Source organism: Leptodactylus fuscus, chromosome 3, assembly GCF_031893055.1.
Source record: "Leptodactylus fuscus isolate aLepFus1 chromosome 3, aLepFus1.hap2, whole genome shotgun sequence".
In the NCBI taxonomy this organism is placed as follows: Eukaryota; Metazoa; Chordata; class Amphibia; order Anura; family Leptodactylidae; genus Leptodactylus; species Leptodactylus fuscus.
The window spans coordinates 41591591-41606775 of NC_134267.1; the positions used below are offsets into that span (position 1 = coordinate 41591591).

A 15185-nucleotide genomic window follows, 5' to 3' on the forward strand; every position below is an offset into this window, starting at 1 on the left:
AACAATGAACATTTATTTCTGCAGCTTGTATATCTGGCGAGCACCAGGGACAGCTGCACCAGCCATGAAATCTAACACAACCTCGCACTGTCTGCCAGAACATTTATTCCAGATTTTTTTTTTTTTACCCACAAATTTGCAATGAGGAATAACATGAGAGGATCTGACAGTCAGTACTGAACCTGCTGCACTGCCCAGATACAATACAACCGTATGAAGGTTACCTTCATCTAATGTATTCATGCTCAATGTCCTTCCTATCCAGAATGTTCCTTTGTTAACCCTTTCCCTGGTAGAGCAGAACGTAGATCACAGGTGTCAAAGACAAGGCCCTGGGCTGCGGCACCTCATGACATGAACTGAAGGTCTATTTTCTTTTTGAATTGGCTGATTCCTATTGGATTATTGTGATGGGTAGTGACCAGTAATGTACTCAGCTATCCGCACTCCTGTCTAGGCAGTGATACACGTTGCGTAACAACATGGAAGAACGCCATGATGTTATGTCCTGCTGTTGTTCAGTGTCTGGAACTGCAGGACCTGGACAGAAACGTTGGATAGCGGAATAAATTATCGGCAACTACCTATTGCATTAATACAATAGGTGGTGGCCTAACATATCACTATGTGGGAGTCATATACTCTGTAGGGGCAAAAAAAAGGGGGTCATATAGTAAGCCTATTCACGTGACATCACTTTGTTCTGTCTTCAGCTGGCAGGTTCCCGGACCATGTGGTGTGGAGTGCTGTGGTTACAGCAGTCGCCCTCAGGGCTTCATAGGCCCACTAACCACACTAATATCTCCAGGTCTAAGAAATTGAATACTATCTATTTTTCCTTTATAGTGCTGATGTGGCAACCGGCTGTGCACCTCTTTTAATATCCTTTTAGCCATGCTGTCCCCCTCTCTTCTGATGTCACTTGCGGTACCATAGTGCAGATGACAGGATAGCTGAGAGGATAATAGAAGTGCACAGCCGAACCCCACAGCATCACACTGCCGGAATAAGTGGGGAGTATGAAATTACTTGGGATGAGCGAGTAGTATTTGATCGGATACCTCCCCTGCGTAGTTATTGGTGTAATACCACTCGGTAAATGCAGTAAAAATTTGATGCCCCCTCCCACCTTCCCTGGCACTTTTTTACATCAATATCTATGCAGTGGAGGTATTCGAATACTACTCGCTCATCTCTAGAAATTACCAGAGTGGTGTGGCCTCAACCATGTGTGATGTAAATTTAGGTGGGGTGAAGAGAACTATTACCTGTGGGAGTCACCAATATCTATGTGTGTGTGTGGGGGGGGGGGGGGGCAAATATGACACTATATGACCCTTTGAAGACAACCATAAAGCTAATCTGGCCTTCGATTGAAATCAGTATGACACTCTTGGTATAATGGATCCCTTCTCCATGGACTCCCAGCTAACACCCTCGCCCCCCTCCAGTCCACCTTAAACTGCGCTGCCCGCTTAATTCACCTCAAGCCCCGATCTTCATCAACGACCCCCCTCTGCCAGTCCCTCCACTGTCTACCTATAGCCCAGCGTATTGAATTCAAGCTACTAACGTTAACATACAAAGCCATCCACAACCTGTCCCCTCCATATATCTCTGAACTAATCTCCTGCTACCTGCCCACACGTAACCTCAGATCCTCCAATGACCTCCTACTCCGCTCTGCTCTCATCCGCTCCTCACACAACCGTCTCCAAGATTTCTCCCGTGCATCCCCCATACTCTGAACTCCTTACCAAGACACATAAGACTGACCCCCACAATCACAGGCTTCAAGAAGGCCCTGAAGACTCACCTATTCAGGAAGGCCTACAACCTCCAATAACACTATCACCGCACCCCCATCTGTACTGTCTCTACCCCTCACCTTCTATCTCTATCCCCCTACCCTCATAGATTATGGGCCCTCTACCCCACTGTGCCAGTCGGCCATTGTTAGTATTATATGTATTTGTATATTTTGTGTATTGTATGTGAACCTCCAAATGTAAAGCACCATGGAATTAATATAATAATGTAAAGCAGCATGGAATTAATATAATAATGTAAAGCACCATGGAATCAATATAATAATGTAAAGCACCATGGAATTAATATAATAATGTAAAGCACCATGGACTTAATAGAATAATATACAGCACCATGGACTTAATATAATAATGTAAAGTACCATGGAATTAATATAATAATATAAAGCACCATGGAATTAATATAATAATATAAAGCACCATGGAATTAATATAATAATGTAAAGCACCATGGAATTAATGGTGCTAAATAAATAAATAATAATAAATGGAGAACACAATATGCCCATCTTTTTAATAACATGCTCTCAGCTGTCTGTAGGAAAATCTAGCATATAAGGCCTCACTCACTCCCAGTGCACGTAAAGGCCGGGTTTGCATTATACTAATACATTATTTTTATATTGCTTTGTTGGTTTTTGACCAGGTTTTTTTATGCTCCTTATAAAAGGTAGAGACCTATTGCCTTTTAAACCAATAAAAATACATAAAATAAAACATTTCGGACCTGATGAATTCTTAAAAGAGAGGGAGTTTAATTTTACTTTCTCTGGAGATTTTTTCAAATAGGACCTGGGCAGGTTCCAACCCCGAGCACAGGATTGAAGCCAGCATCTGACCCCCCAGGCTGCTCCTTCTCCATCCTCCTCTACTGTTATCATACGTAGTTCTGTGCTATGGATGTTGGCTTTATTACTGTCGGCCTGTTCTACTGCAGGTTCTGTATGGGGTTGACCATGTCTTCTCTTAATATGGCCAGGAGAAAAGAATATAGAACAGTGCTTCGGGGCAGTATTATGTTTTCTAGAATTTATTGAACAATTGTCCATTGCAGTGTTTCGGGTCATACCCTTCATCAGGCATAGAGAGTAAGCTGCGGACAGGTTTCAGGGCGTCAGGAAGGAGTCTGAATATGGGAGAGGGAGAAGCCTGGGCAACCTGAGGGCAGGATTCTGGTGCCAATCACATGACCGGGGCTTAGAACCAGCCCAGAAGACACAAGTCCATCTTCGATAAACTCCTGGAGGAAGTATGTAAAATGAAACACCATGGACAACCCCTTTAATCTGGTTTGTTTACCCTTTACGATCATAGAAATTTTTTTACTTTTGAGAGATTTGGTCATTCTGTCTTCATAGCGAGGAGTAATCCAGTCCCGTTCATGTATACTAGACACTTTATTTCATTGGAATGGAAAATATGGTAAATGATACCTTTGGTGCTTTTGTAGACTGGAAAATTGTATGGTGAACATTCATTTAGAGCAGAGTAAGTAACGTTGTTGCTCTCCAGGAACGTAGACATCACTCCAAAAAGACTAAGGCCTGGTTCACATCTGCGTTCGGTTTCCCGTTTGGGGGGGGGGGGGGGATCGGACTCTGCACAGAACATGTGGAGAGAAAACTACTTCATGAATTACTTTTCTCTCCGCATGACTTGTGCAGAAACCGCGCGGAAAACACACGGACCCCATTATAGTCTATGAGGTCCGTGTGCTTTCATAAGCTCATCGCTCATCAATGCGTTTGGTATTCCGTTCGGGGATCCGCAGCTGGACTCCCCGAACCGAATACTGACTGCAGATGTGAACCTGGCCTCAAGTCTTGGGTTGGTTTACACAGTGGAAATTTTCAGCTTCAGGATCTTTTCCTAACTGAAGTGAAGCAGATTTTTACGCTTGCGCAATTTCTGTGTCAAAGTCTGCACCTGCCAGGTGATATTTTCTGCCTTCAACAACAGGAGTTATTAGGCGGAATCTGCCTGAAGATTGACCGTAACGCTTATTTTTCTGCTAGAAGAAAAATCTGAATCTTGTTCCATTTGAAATGAATGGAGACTGGATTCAGGTGGAATTTGGAGCTGATTTTGAGGCGGAATCTCAAATTCAGTGCTGATTTCCTCCATGTGAACATACCCTTATAGTTCCTTATTTCCTGGAGAGTTAGGGGTAGTTCACACGTAGTTTTGGGTCTGGATTTTGACACAGAATCCACGTAAAAAAAAAAAAAAAAGCCTCACATTGAATTCAATGGGAGCCTGTCATTTCCTTAGCCGCTTTCGGAAAAAACAAGAGACCTGCCCCTATCTGGACACTGATTCCATGGCGGAAACCGCCGCGGCGTCTGCGTCAAGACAATCCTTTCGGACTAGGCCCATTCATTTGGGCCTAATCCAAAGTGGGAAGCTGCAACAGTCGGAAACCGGGACAGCTGCGGCTAGCCATGGCAGGCGCATTTTGGTCTGGATTCTGATGCGGCTTCCCACGTCAAAATCCGGACGTGTGAACTAATCCTTACAAGTGACTATTCTGTTATGAAACACAAAACAGCATAAAACAGTCAAAATTCAACAAAATGACATCCAAACAAAATCTATAAGAAAATGGTTTAATAACACAGAACGAGAAAACGGAAACATCCCATGTGTGTTAAACGTCGTTAAGTTGCATAAAAGAATAATAATAGTTAAATACAGGTGAAAATAATTATAGTAAGACAATTGCTTAAATTAGGAAAAGGGATATGGGGGGGGGGGGGTCTTTGTTGCCACTGAAGAAAAAAAAATGTACTGAAATGTCCACACGTATCCAAAATTACAATCACGCTTACCTTTAACCCCTTCGCTGCCAAGGGCCCCACTAATGCTAAGCCCCTTACAGCTAAAAGTCACCAGATTAAAATGTGGCATTGCCAATATATATATATATATATATTTAAAAAAAAAAGACCCCAAAGTTGATATTTTCCAAGACGATTCACTATCGGCTGATTATGTGACTCAGAACTGGGGTTGTCGGACAAACATACATCATAATCCATTTGATCATCCTCAGTTTTCAGTGCAGTAACATCGTCCACCAGCTAAGTCCATTGAACTACAAGAATAAAAACACAATACTATCTCGTGACGCAGTATTTAAAGCGCTTTATAATCATACTAACCAGGCAATGTGCGCCAAAACCATGGCACCGTATGGCAAGCCCTCATGTATAGGGGTCGGAATTAAAAAAGGTTCCACAATATTATTAGCATAGCACCCAAATATAGGTGGGTCGGTTACAGCTTGAAAAAAAACAAAAAAGTGCAGAGTATCTCAAAGCGTGGGTGCACCTCTGGGGGTGGTCCGCAATCTTGTGTATTGGGCGCAACAACCACATGGTAAGATGCTCAGAAGATGCATTGCCATGCAATAAATGGGAATCACATGAGGCAGTGATGAAGTCAGGAAGTTTGGATTTTGCAAGAAAAAAAAGCTTCATATTGTTCCGTCAGGAAATGGTGCAATGTTTGTGAGTTAGCGTGACTCAAGGCGCAGAAGACATTGGGGCTCATTCACAAGTACAGTTTACTCCCATGAGTGCTTGCAGCTCCATCCTGAGCAGGACAGTAGAGTGTTACCACAGTGCAAAGTGCAGAAAATTTCTTATTACTCCTCTAGGAAATGTGGGTTTATGGGATTTTGTTTCTCATTTCACTCCAACAAAACTCCTTGATTCAAGGAAGGGATGTGTCAGTCATCTCCAGCTCTACTGCTGAACGCTTGCAACTAAGTTCTCTGAATATAGAATCTCCATGATGGATGGTCTTGTTACTTCAGAAATGAAAACTTCGCAATGACAAACTGAAGGACACTTTTCGCTCTGTGTATAGTTAAAAGCATAGAGAAAAGAGAGAAAAATAAGAAGAGTAAAGCGCTGATACAGATAGGAGACATCTTAGGAAACAGAAGACAGGACAGCAATAAGACACAAGCTTAAAGGGAAATTGTCACCATTGGTGGCTCTACAGCTGGAGCCCAATATAATAATGAGCTCCTGGATTACAATGTCACTGATTGACAGCCTTCTCCCTACTCACTGTATAGAGAGCAGACCATCAGTGGTTGAAGGATCTGAGATGAATATTAAGGACTCAATACTGAGCTCCACCTGAAGGTGATAAAGTGTCATTTCACGATAAGTTTACCGTAGAACATAATACCTACATGTGTACTAGAGCAAATATTCTAGAACAATATCTGTGTGCCAGACCAAATATTCTAGTAATATCATGTGCGTATTAGACCAAATATTCTAGTAATATCATGTGTGTGCCAGACCAAATATTCTAGTAATATCATGTAGGTACTAGACCAAATATTCTAGAATATCTGTGTGTACTAGACCAAATATTCTAGTAATATCATGTAGGTACCAGACCAAATATTCTAGTAATAGCATGTGTATACTAGACCAAATATTCTAGTAATATCGTGTGTGCCAGACCAAATATTCTAGTAATATCATGTGCATACTAGACCAAATATTCTAGTAATATCATGTGCGTACTAGACCAAATATTCTAGTAATATCATGTAGGTACTAGACCAAATATTCTAGTAATATCATGAGCGTGCTAGACCAAATATTCTAGTAATATCATGTGCGTACTAGACCAAATATTCTAGTAATATCATGAGCGTACTAGACCAAATATTCTAGTAATATCATGTAGGTACTAGACCAAATATTCTAGTAATATCATGAGCGTACTAGACCAAATATTCTAGTAATATCATGTAGGTACTAGACCAAATATTCTAGTAATATCATGAGCGTGCTAGACCAAATATTCTAGTAATATCATGTGCGTACTAGACCAAATATTCTAGTAATATCATGTAGGTACTAGACCAAATATTCTAGTAATATCATGTAGGTACTAGACCAAATATTCTAGTAATATCATGTAGGTACTAGACCAAATATTCTAGTAATATCATGAGCGTACTAGACCAAATATTCTAGTAATATCATGTAGGTACTAGACCAAATATTCTAGTAATATCATGAGCGTGCTAGACCAAATATTCTAGTAATATCATGTGCGTACTAGACCAAATATTCTAGTAATATCATGTAGGTACTAGACCAAATATTCTAGTAATATCATGTAGGTACTAGACCAAATATTCTAGTAATATCATGTCGGTACTAGACCAAATATTCTAGTAATATCATGAGTGTGCTAGACCAAATATTCTAGTAATATCATGTCGGTACTAGACCAAATATTCTAGTAATATCATGTTTGCAGCAGACCAAATATTCTAGTAATATCATGTGCGTACTAGACCAAATATTCTAGTAATATCATACGCGTACTAGACCAAATATTCTAGTAATATCATGTAGGTACTAGACCAAATATTCTATTAATATCATACGCGTACTAGACCAAATATTCTAGTAATATCATACGCGTACTAGACCAAATATTCTAGTAATATCATACGCGTACTAGACCAAATATTCTAGTAATATCATACGCGTACTAGACCAAATTTGGTAGTAGAAACTGGGACTTTCACTTTAGGACTAATATTTTTTAGATTTTGGAACAAAACACATTTTAACATTCAATATCGGTTGAGACCCCATTATTTCTGGGAGACCCATCCTTTGGGTATTTTTAAAAATAAGAATAATGGCAATATCGAAGCCAATTTTATTTTAGGTGGGACTTGCTGAAGCTTATGTGATCTTCGTGCCACTGAAATGAAGGGTTTTGATACTACTCACAAAGTCAGAAAGACAAGTCATCTTATACTGACTTTGACATCTTCATTCAGGTCCGTGGTAGGGTTCTAGATTCTGATGCTTAGTATATCACAAGATATTACACGGTGAGAACCATTTTGTTATTCTCATATCAAGTCCCTTTCATATTGGTTGCCAAAACAGAAATAGAACAAGGAAGGGGAGCTGGAAACGACTTATTTTACATTCCAATGGGATCAATTTCTGTTTAGCAAAAAATATGGGATTCCAATCTCTCGGTTATCTCCATGAAGTCTTATAGAAGATTAGAGATATATTAGATCCCTAAACTGTCCAGAAAACAAATGTAACTAAAACGACAAACTGGAGGTTTTCCAGGCAATAAAACATCTTCCAATAGTAAGTCTCTTTGCATTTTCAGAAAGTGACAACCTCAGTCATAACCTTCAGAAATATTTCAGTGGAAATTCAGATTTGTAATACAGGGAGGTATAAAACAGCATGCAAAGCAAGCAGATGATGAAAGGTAAAGCAATCGCCATGGCTCATGGTCGTTGGAAGACATCTGTAAATGAGGTGCTAAGGGCCTCATTTACAATGTGGGGAAGGAACTCACCACTTGGGATATCACTTGGGTCACTAAATTAAGGGATTTGTTGCTCCCTAGACCTGCTTTTTGAAAGTCTGATTTCTGGTGCTGCCTCCACATCTGTAGGAGAAAGGTAAGTTTAGTATATGGATGTCTATTAAAGCACAGAAGCTTGCAGTAAAAGATGACCTTCAGCCTGCCATATATCATTGGTGCTTTACTGTGGCTGGCAGGGCATGCTGTGACTTGTAGTTCAACCATAGTTATCTCCAAGTTTCCTAATATAATGGGGAAATATATTTAATGTTTACATCAGGGGATATATTTATGGATAGTCCTTCTGTAGGATGTGCTCCTTGTAGCTGCTCTCACTCGCCAAATAAAACACTCTTGTCTATTGCAGGTTTTTTCTGGGATTTTTTTTAGGCTTATCCTTAGAATTGTCTATAATAATTGATCGGAGGGGGGCTCACAGCGGCTCCCTGCACGGATCAGTTGTTCTAGGCTGCATCTGATCCCCGTACTGTACAGAACTTGGAGGTAGAGGCAGATAACTCTGTACACTACATAGTGGCTGAACGCCATTAATGTATCTCAGCTCCCATTGACATCAATAAGAGCTGAGCTGCAGTAAGTGTGCTACACAGTGTACAGAGCTATCTGTCTCCACCCCCATACACTGTGTAGCGCCATAATTGTAGCTTCGCTCCCAATGACATCAATAAGAGCTGAGCTGCAGTAACTGTGCTACACAGTGTACAGAGCTATCTGCCTCCACCCCCATACACTGTGTAGCGCCATAATTGTAGCTTCGCTCCCAATGACATCAATAAGAGCTGAGCTGCAGCATGTGTGCTACACAGTGTACAGAGCTATCTGCCTCCACCTCCATACACTGTATAAGCACCATTATTGAAGCTTCGCTCCCATTAAAGTCAATGAGAGCTGAACTGCAGTAACTGCACTACACAGTGTACAGAGCTATCAATTTCCATCTACAGGCACTGTATAGCACAGGGATCGGATGGAGGCCCGAACAGCTGGTCCATGCAGGAAATACTATTTTTACCTAAACAGACTCACATTTCTGTGCTGATTAATTTCTTAATAGCAATTTTTATAACTCTTTACATCAATCAGAGCTCAGTATTTCTGATATAGATACATTACATTGGGAGTAAGATCTGATTCTGATATTTTTTTGATTATTAAAGAGAAGCATTGATATGGAGATACAATATATATGTAAGTTTACAGAACTGGTTCAGTATTAATTTATCAGATACTGCATCAGTCCGAGTTTAGGATGTGCGGCAGTGTTTTCTGTCTATGGTTTAGATGTTTTTCATGATAGTACTGATTTCATGATTTGCACTGTCAAATACAATGGACCCGTGAAATGGCATCAAGTGATGTCTGTGATCTTCACGGACCCATAGACTTTAATGGGCTCTTATGGAACATTATATTGGAATATATATATATATATATATATATATATATATATATATATATATACATATATATGTTCAAAAACATTCACTGTCTAAACAATTAGGCAGGTTTTCAGAATCACAATTTGCACAGCTTATTAGCTTTTTATGGAGGACAGGATGTCCAACATGGCCCTATTTTAAGGCCAGGCTCTGTTCCTAGAGTAAGCTACTTGTTAATGAGAGGGGTGTTCAGGATAGGTGATACCTTGCTGATCGGTGGGGTTCCAATCACTGGGACCCCCACCAATCACAAGAACAGGGCTTTCTTGTCCTTGTGCCCCCAGATGTATGGAGTAATTGGTCACACGTCGGCTACTCCATTCACCACTATGGGACTGCCAAAGATAGTCTAGTACAACACTCGGCAATGCCATAGAGAACACCTTGAGGGAACTACATATGTTCAACCTGTTGCTCCACTCATACAGAGGATCAGGACTCCTATTCTTGTGATCGGTGGGGGTCCAGCATTCTGACTCCTATAGATCAGCACATCATCTCCTATCCTGTGGTTAGGGGGTAACTTAAAATAACTAGTTAAAACTGCAACCGCCAAATTGCAGTATCATGTTCAATAAACAGGAGATGTTTTATACGCAGTGAATTTTAGCCATTTATTTTACAGATTTTGCGGAATGGATTTTGGAGAATGGTGCCATTTCATGATGAAGCAGCAGGACACTACATGCAGTAAAGCAACATGGCAATGAAGGGATAGATCTAGGTGATGGCTGCTTTTATGGATAGCCAGCAAGACAATCTAAGGACTGCTTGCTTAAAGTTATGAGTCTCTGCCTCTTGAACTGCAAGTCCCAGCATTACCTTACAGCCTCAAACGTAGCAATGTTAATTATGCTTTTGCAAGACCATCATAGAAAACATACACACATATACATTGTAATGGAAACTCTAAGTAATAGATCAAAAATCATGGTATGAATAATGTTAACAGCAGCAACCAGTCATATGCATTGATGGCAATGTAATACAGCCCTTTTGTTATCAATGCCATATTAAGAAGTAAGAAAACAGTATGCAGTATACAGATATTGTGGACAGGAACTTCATGCAATCTCCTCTGTTATATGTTCTTACAATGTCATGCATTTGTCACATATCAGCTATGGGGATGTTACAATGGACTCCTCTTTCATGCAGAAGTACAGGGACAAGTCATAGACGACATATTAGACAGGACAAATCCAGACTTCTTATGATCACTGTATGAGGTGTAGTAGGGTAAAATGTATAGAAAACTACTTTGTACATGAGAGGCAACAACCACTCTGTGTGTGAGAAAATGGTTATAGAACTTGACATTTCCATCTTGGACTTCCAAACACAAGACATACTGGGATGTTACCTTATAGGAAAGCAGACTCTGTCACTGGGGAAAAACAAGTAAATTAGCTCTCCTCCAGAAGGAAGAAATCGGTCTACTGCCACCCATAAGTCAACATGTGACCACTACAGTGATATGTCCCTGTGCCGAGACGTCATTACTGTAGCAGGAAGTAGATACCAATGTGGGACTAGGTACCATCAAAATGAGAGCGTTGGGGGACCAGTGAATTGTGTATGATTCTCCGAATTTTTGCCTCCCATTCTGAGCTAGTATCAGACTTGGGAAAAACAAAACCTTTGCATTTGATATAACTTATGAGAATTACAGAACATTTCCAAGTATCTTTTTGGCGGTCACTAATGTGGTAACCCAAGTTTGTGAAGTTTATATAATGCTGCCATAACAGCATTGAATTGTGATATTACATGGGCTGAAGCATGTGAAAATTGTATACTTTCCTACATGATTCCATTTTCTATAGGGGATTGTGGCATGCAGCAGTCCTAACATGCATTTACTTATATAGCATACAAGGGGACAGACAGATCAGCGGTACTCAACATGTCATCGTAGTCACACTTTTTCCCACCTGTTAAAAGGGTTATGCCGCAAAAAATATTTATCCTCTATTCATAGGATAGAGGATAAATTGCTGGTTGGTGGGTGTCTGACCATTGACAGCCCCATGACCCTTAGAAAAGGGTGCGTTTTACCCCCCGATGTGAAAGCAGCTGAACCCCTGGTGGACACATATGTACCCCCATTTCCATTCCCTTCAGTGGGATAATGGGAAATAGAGTGCTCTACTTTAGTGAATGGGTGGATCCGCGTCCACCAAGGTTTAGGCTATTTTCATTGTGGTTACTTTTGGGTAAGCCCCAACACAGCAAGAGAACGCCTGTGTCATTATTGTTGCATATTTTGAACATTACATATGCAATGTAAGGTGAAGTATATACCATATCTAACAATAAATACCATTTTTGTTATCCAAAATCTTAAAATTAATTTATTTCACATTGCAATAAACCTGATAAAATGACAAAGCTGAGGTAGAGTCCAGATCCCTGGTGTTAGCACTGTGCCCTATGTTATTAGATCTGATAGTAAGTTGAGTATCACTATATCTGTCATACACATACGCCAATAACATGCAGTCATGGCCTTTATATACCACTTATGTCTACTGACGTATAGGTCTTCTTCACACGCAGCCATACTCATACCAAATACTTTGATTATCTTCAGAAACAAGTGAAGACGTCTCAGCGTCCTGACTCTCTAAACACTGGGAGGATTGATCACATCTGTTCACAGCACCATTTACATTGTGGCTATTGGTCTTGCAGCAATCTGGTCTTTCGGATGAGTATACAATCGTTCTGTCACTTGGTGGACCGCTAATGCTACTTACCAAATTGGGGTTCAGGGAAAGGTATGGGAAAGGCATGCATGGTGCGGTGTAACACATACTAACTGAGTTATCAATATTCTTACTATAGTGAACTACATCGCACCCAGAGCCACAGCGAGGATCATCGCCAACTAGACCTGGAGAGGGTCGATGACTGGGAATAGTAGGACACTGCTGGACTGCACGGTACTCACTCAATAACGATGGGGCATCTTCGCGGGTAGGTGATGGATCAACTGATACAGGTGACCTATTGTCTTTGGATAAAAAATCATGAATACTTGTCCTTCGAGTGGTACCCTCAGCAGTAGAAATGACACTGCTAGCACGAGGTAAGGTGGCGTATTGCTTGCTATCTTTTGTCTGCTGTTGGCACACAGTCCCTTGACCTATAGCAGAATCTCCATCTGAAGACTGTGCGTTCGAAACTGTAGGGAATAGAAATCTTGTATGTTCCTCAGCTTTGTGAGAGCCGGGCTGTACAATCTGTTCCGGTTTTGCAGTCTTTCTGTCGGCCAACATTAGGACAGGAGACATCTGAGATGGGGATTGTAATCCTGCTAATTCAGAAGAGCTAGATAAGCTTTTTATAACTTCATCCAATAGATCTTCTTGGCTCCCGGACCGAATCTATAAAAGGAAAAACATTATGCGTTAATTGGAAAAGTCCAAGGGAGTTGGTCCATGGAAAGCTGTGCAGCCATGCAATCCCATATATACAGTATATATTCACAGAGGGTTGTATCAGAAACACAAATATAATGACCATGAACTGAGACCTCCTAACTTTGATTTTAGGCTTTACATCTGTGTTGTCATTTCTGATTTCTCTATTCTGTCCATTGTGGTTGCTAAATGATGATATCATGTGTGAAGGGTTAATCTTCCCAGCTAACCCAAATGACGTAAAATGGGGTCTATTGGGTTCCTTCTTGGTGTCAGACATTTTCACTGGAACAGAATCTGTGAGCGAGGTTCTATCAGGGATCTAATGACAAGTCTCAGACTCATCTCCAGTAATTTACAAATTCTTTTATTACAGAATGGGGAAACTATTGGTTTTGACATGGACACGTTTGGAAACATAACAGGGTATTCCCATCTGAGTCAAACATGGTTGAGATCGGAATATGCAGCTACTTCTATGACCACCAAGATGGAAGTTATTGAGATGCAGGCACTGAGGTGGGACCTGCATCTTTAAGACATAACATACATGATGGATACTCACCTGGCTCACTGTCAACTTGTTGCTTTCTTCTAAAAACTGCTTGAGTGATACCATCTCACTTCCTGGAGATCCGAGCCTCTTCTTAGACTGGGCTAAACTTTCCATTCCATCGCAGGATTTGAGTCTAAGCATGGGGCTGGACATAGCAGACTTTTTCAAGCGACTACCATAATACTGAACTGGGCTACTATTGTTGGACCATATTTCATTGTCATGCTGCTGGTTGAAGTCCCCACTGCTGTGACTTTGTGATCTATTCTGACCGGTCACTGGACCTACGGTGGAGAAACAAGCGGACATTACCATCAGGCTTTCGTAACATCAGTGCATTATTTCATTGACAGCTTAATAAAAGCACCATGTGAACACAATACTAAAAGTGAGGGTCCATCAACAGGACTTTACCAACTATATTAACTTATATTAGAACGTTGTCATTGGAAACATTCACTTTAGCTCCAGAAGCAATGACAACAATTTACCTGAAAAAGCAAAGCATGTTCAAGGAGAATATAATAAACTTATATAGTAGTATGTAATGTGTCCTTGTATATAATAAGTGTGGCACAAATATTAATGGATCCACCTTTGCAACCATTTTTCCAACTTTTGTGTCTACAGCTCATATACAGTACATACCTATATGTTTCCATGATAACAAACAACAAAGTATCTGTAGTCTGATGATATAGTCATATTTCCAGCCATCATACCCCTGCCTCTTGCTAACCCACTAAATATAAATGATTAAAGGGATTATCTGGTTTCGCTCGTAAGGATAGGCCATCACTATCAGATCTGGGGGGTCCGACACTTGGGACCCCTGCAGGTCACTGATAACGAGGCATTGAAGTCTATGGGGCAGCATTGCCGTACCTACCTCGCCAGTACAATTTGACCAGCAAGTGAGCCTCGGACCCGGTGATCTGCAAGGGTCCGACACCTGGGATAGGCCATCACTATTAGATTTGGGGGGTCCGACACTTGGGACCTCCGCCGGTCACTGATAACGAGGCATTGAAGTCTATGGGGCAGCACTGCCGTACCTACCTCGCCGATACAATTTGTACAGCAAGTGAGTCTCGGACCCGGTGATCTGCGGGGGTCCGACACCTGGGATAGGCCTCAATCATAGAAAGTGGATAACCCCTTTAAGCCTTAAGGAAGGAGGATAACTGCAGGATCAGACAGTATGTAGTCTGGTACCAAGGAAACACAGGTCTGCATAGGAATATTTGCAGATTTGGTTCAGGTTTCATTTTGTATGCATTGGAGCAATAAAAATGGTTGCAACAATGGACGTCACCTTTAAGAAATGTCTCAGACATCAAATTAGTAAGAAACAAAATAAAATCAGCAGCGCATACCTGTCACCTCATGAAGTGAAGCATTATTATTACTATTACTATAGGATGTTCTGCCACTATCAAGACTGGCTGGCCTGGGAGCTAGGTGAGAGATTGAGACAATGTTGGGTAACAAACATTTAGCAGATGACATACAATCTCAGCATGGAGACATG

The 15185-nt window shown here is 40.9% G+C and overlaps 1 protein-coding gene across 5 annotated transcripts in view; it reads right to left on the reverse strand.

The window, feature by feature from the left end:
- Positions 1-4456: 4456 nt before the first annotated feature.
- Positions 4457-15185, reverse strand: part of CCDC88A (coiled-coil domain containing 88A) — a 134447-nt gene continuing 123718 nt past the window's right edge. For 2 of the 5 annotated variants that reach the window (XM_075267462.1, XM_075267461.1), the window contains 3 exons: positions 15031-15111; positions 13664-13938; positions 12175-13062 (listed from right to left, as the gene is read on the reverse strand). In XM_075267462.1, the coding sequence (XP_075123563.1) occupies positions 12223-13062; positions 13664-13938; positions 15031-15111 (1196 nt within the window). In that variant the 3' untranslated portion in view covers positions 12175-12222. Of the gene's footprint in view, positions 5690-8204; positions 8298-12174; positions 13063-13663; positions 13939-15030; positions 15112-15185 lie in introns of those variants that run through there. The other 3 variants (XM_075267464.1, XM_075267465.1, XM_075267463.1) reach the window with 3 other exon arrangements.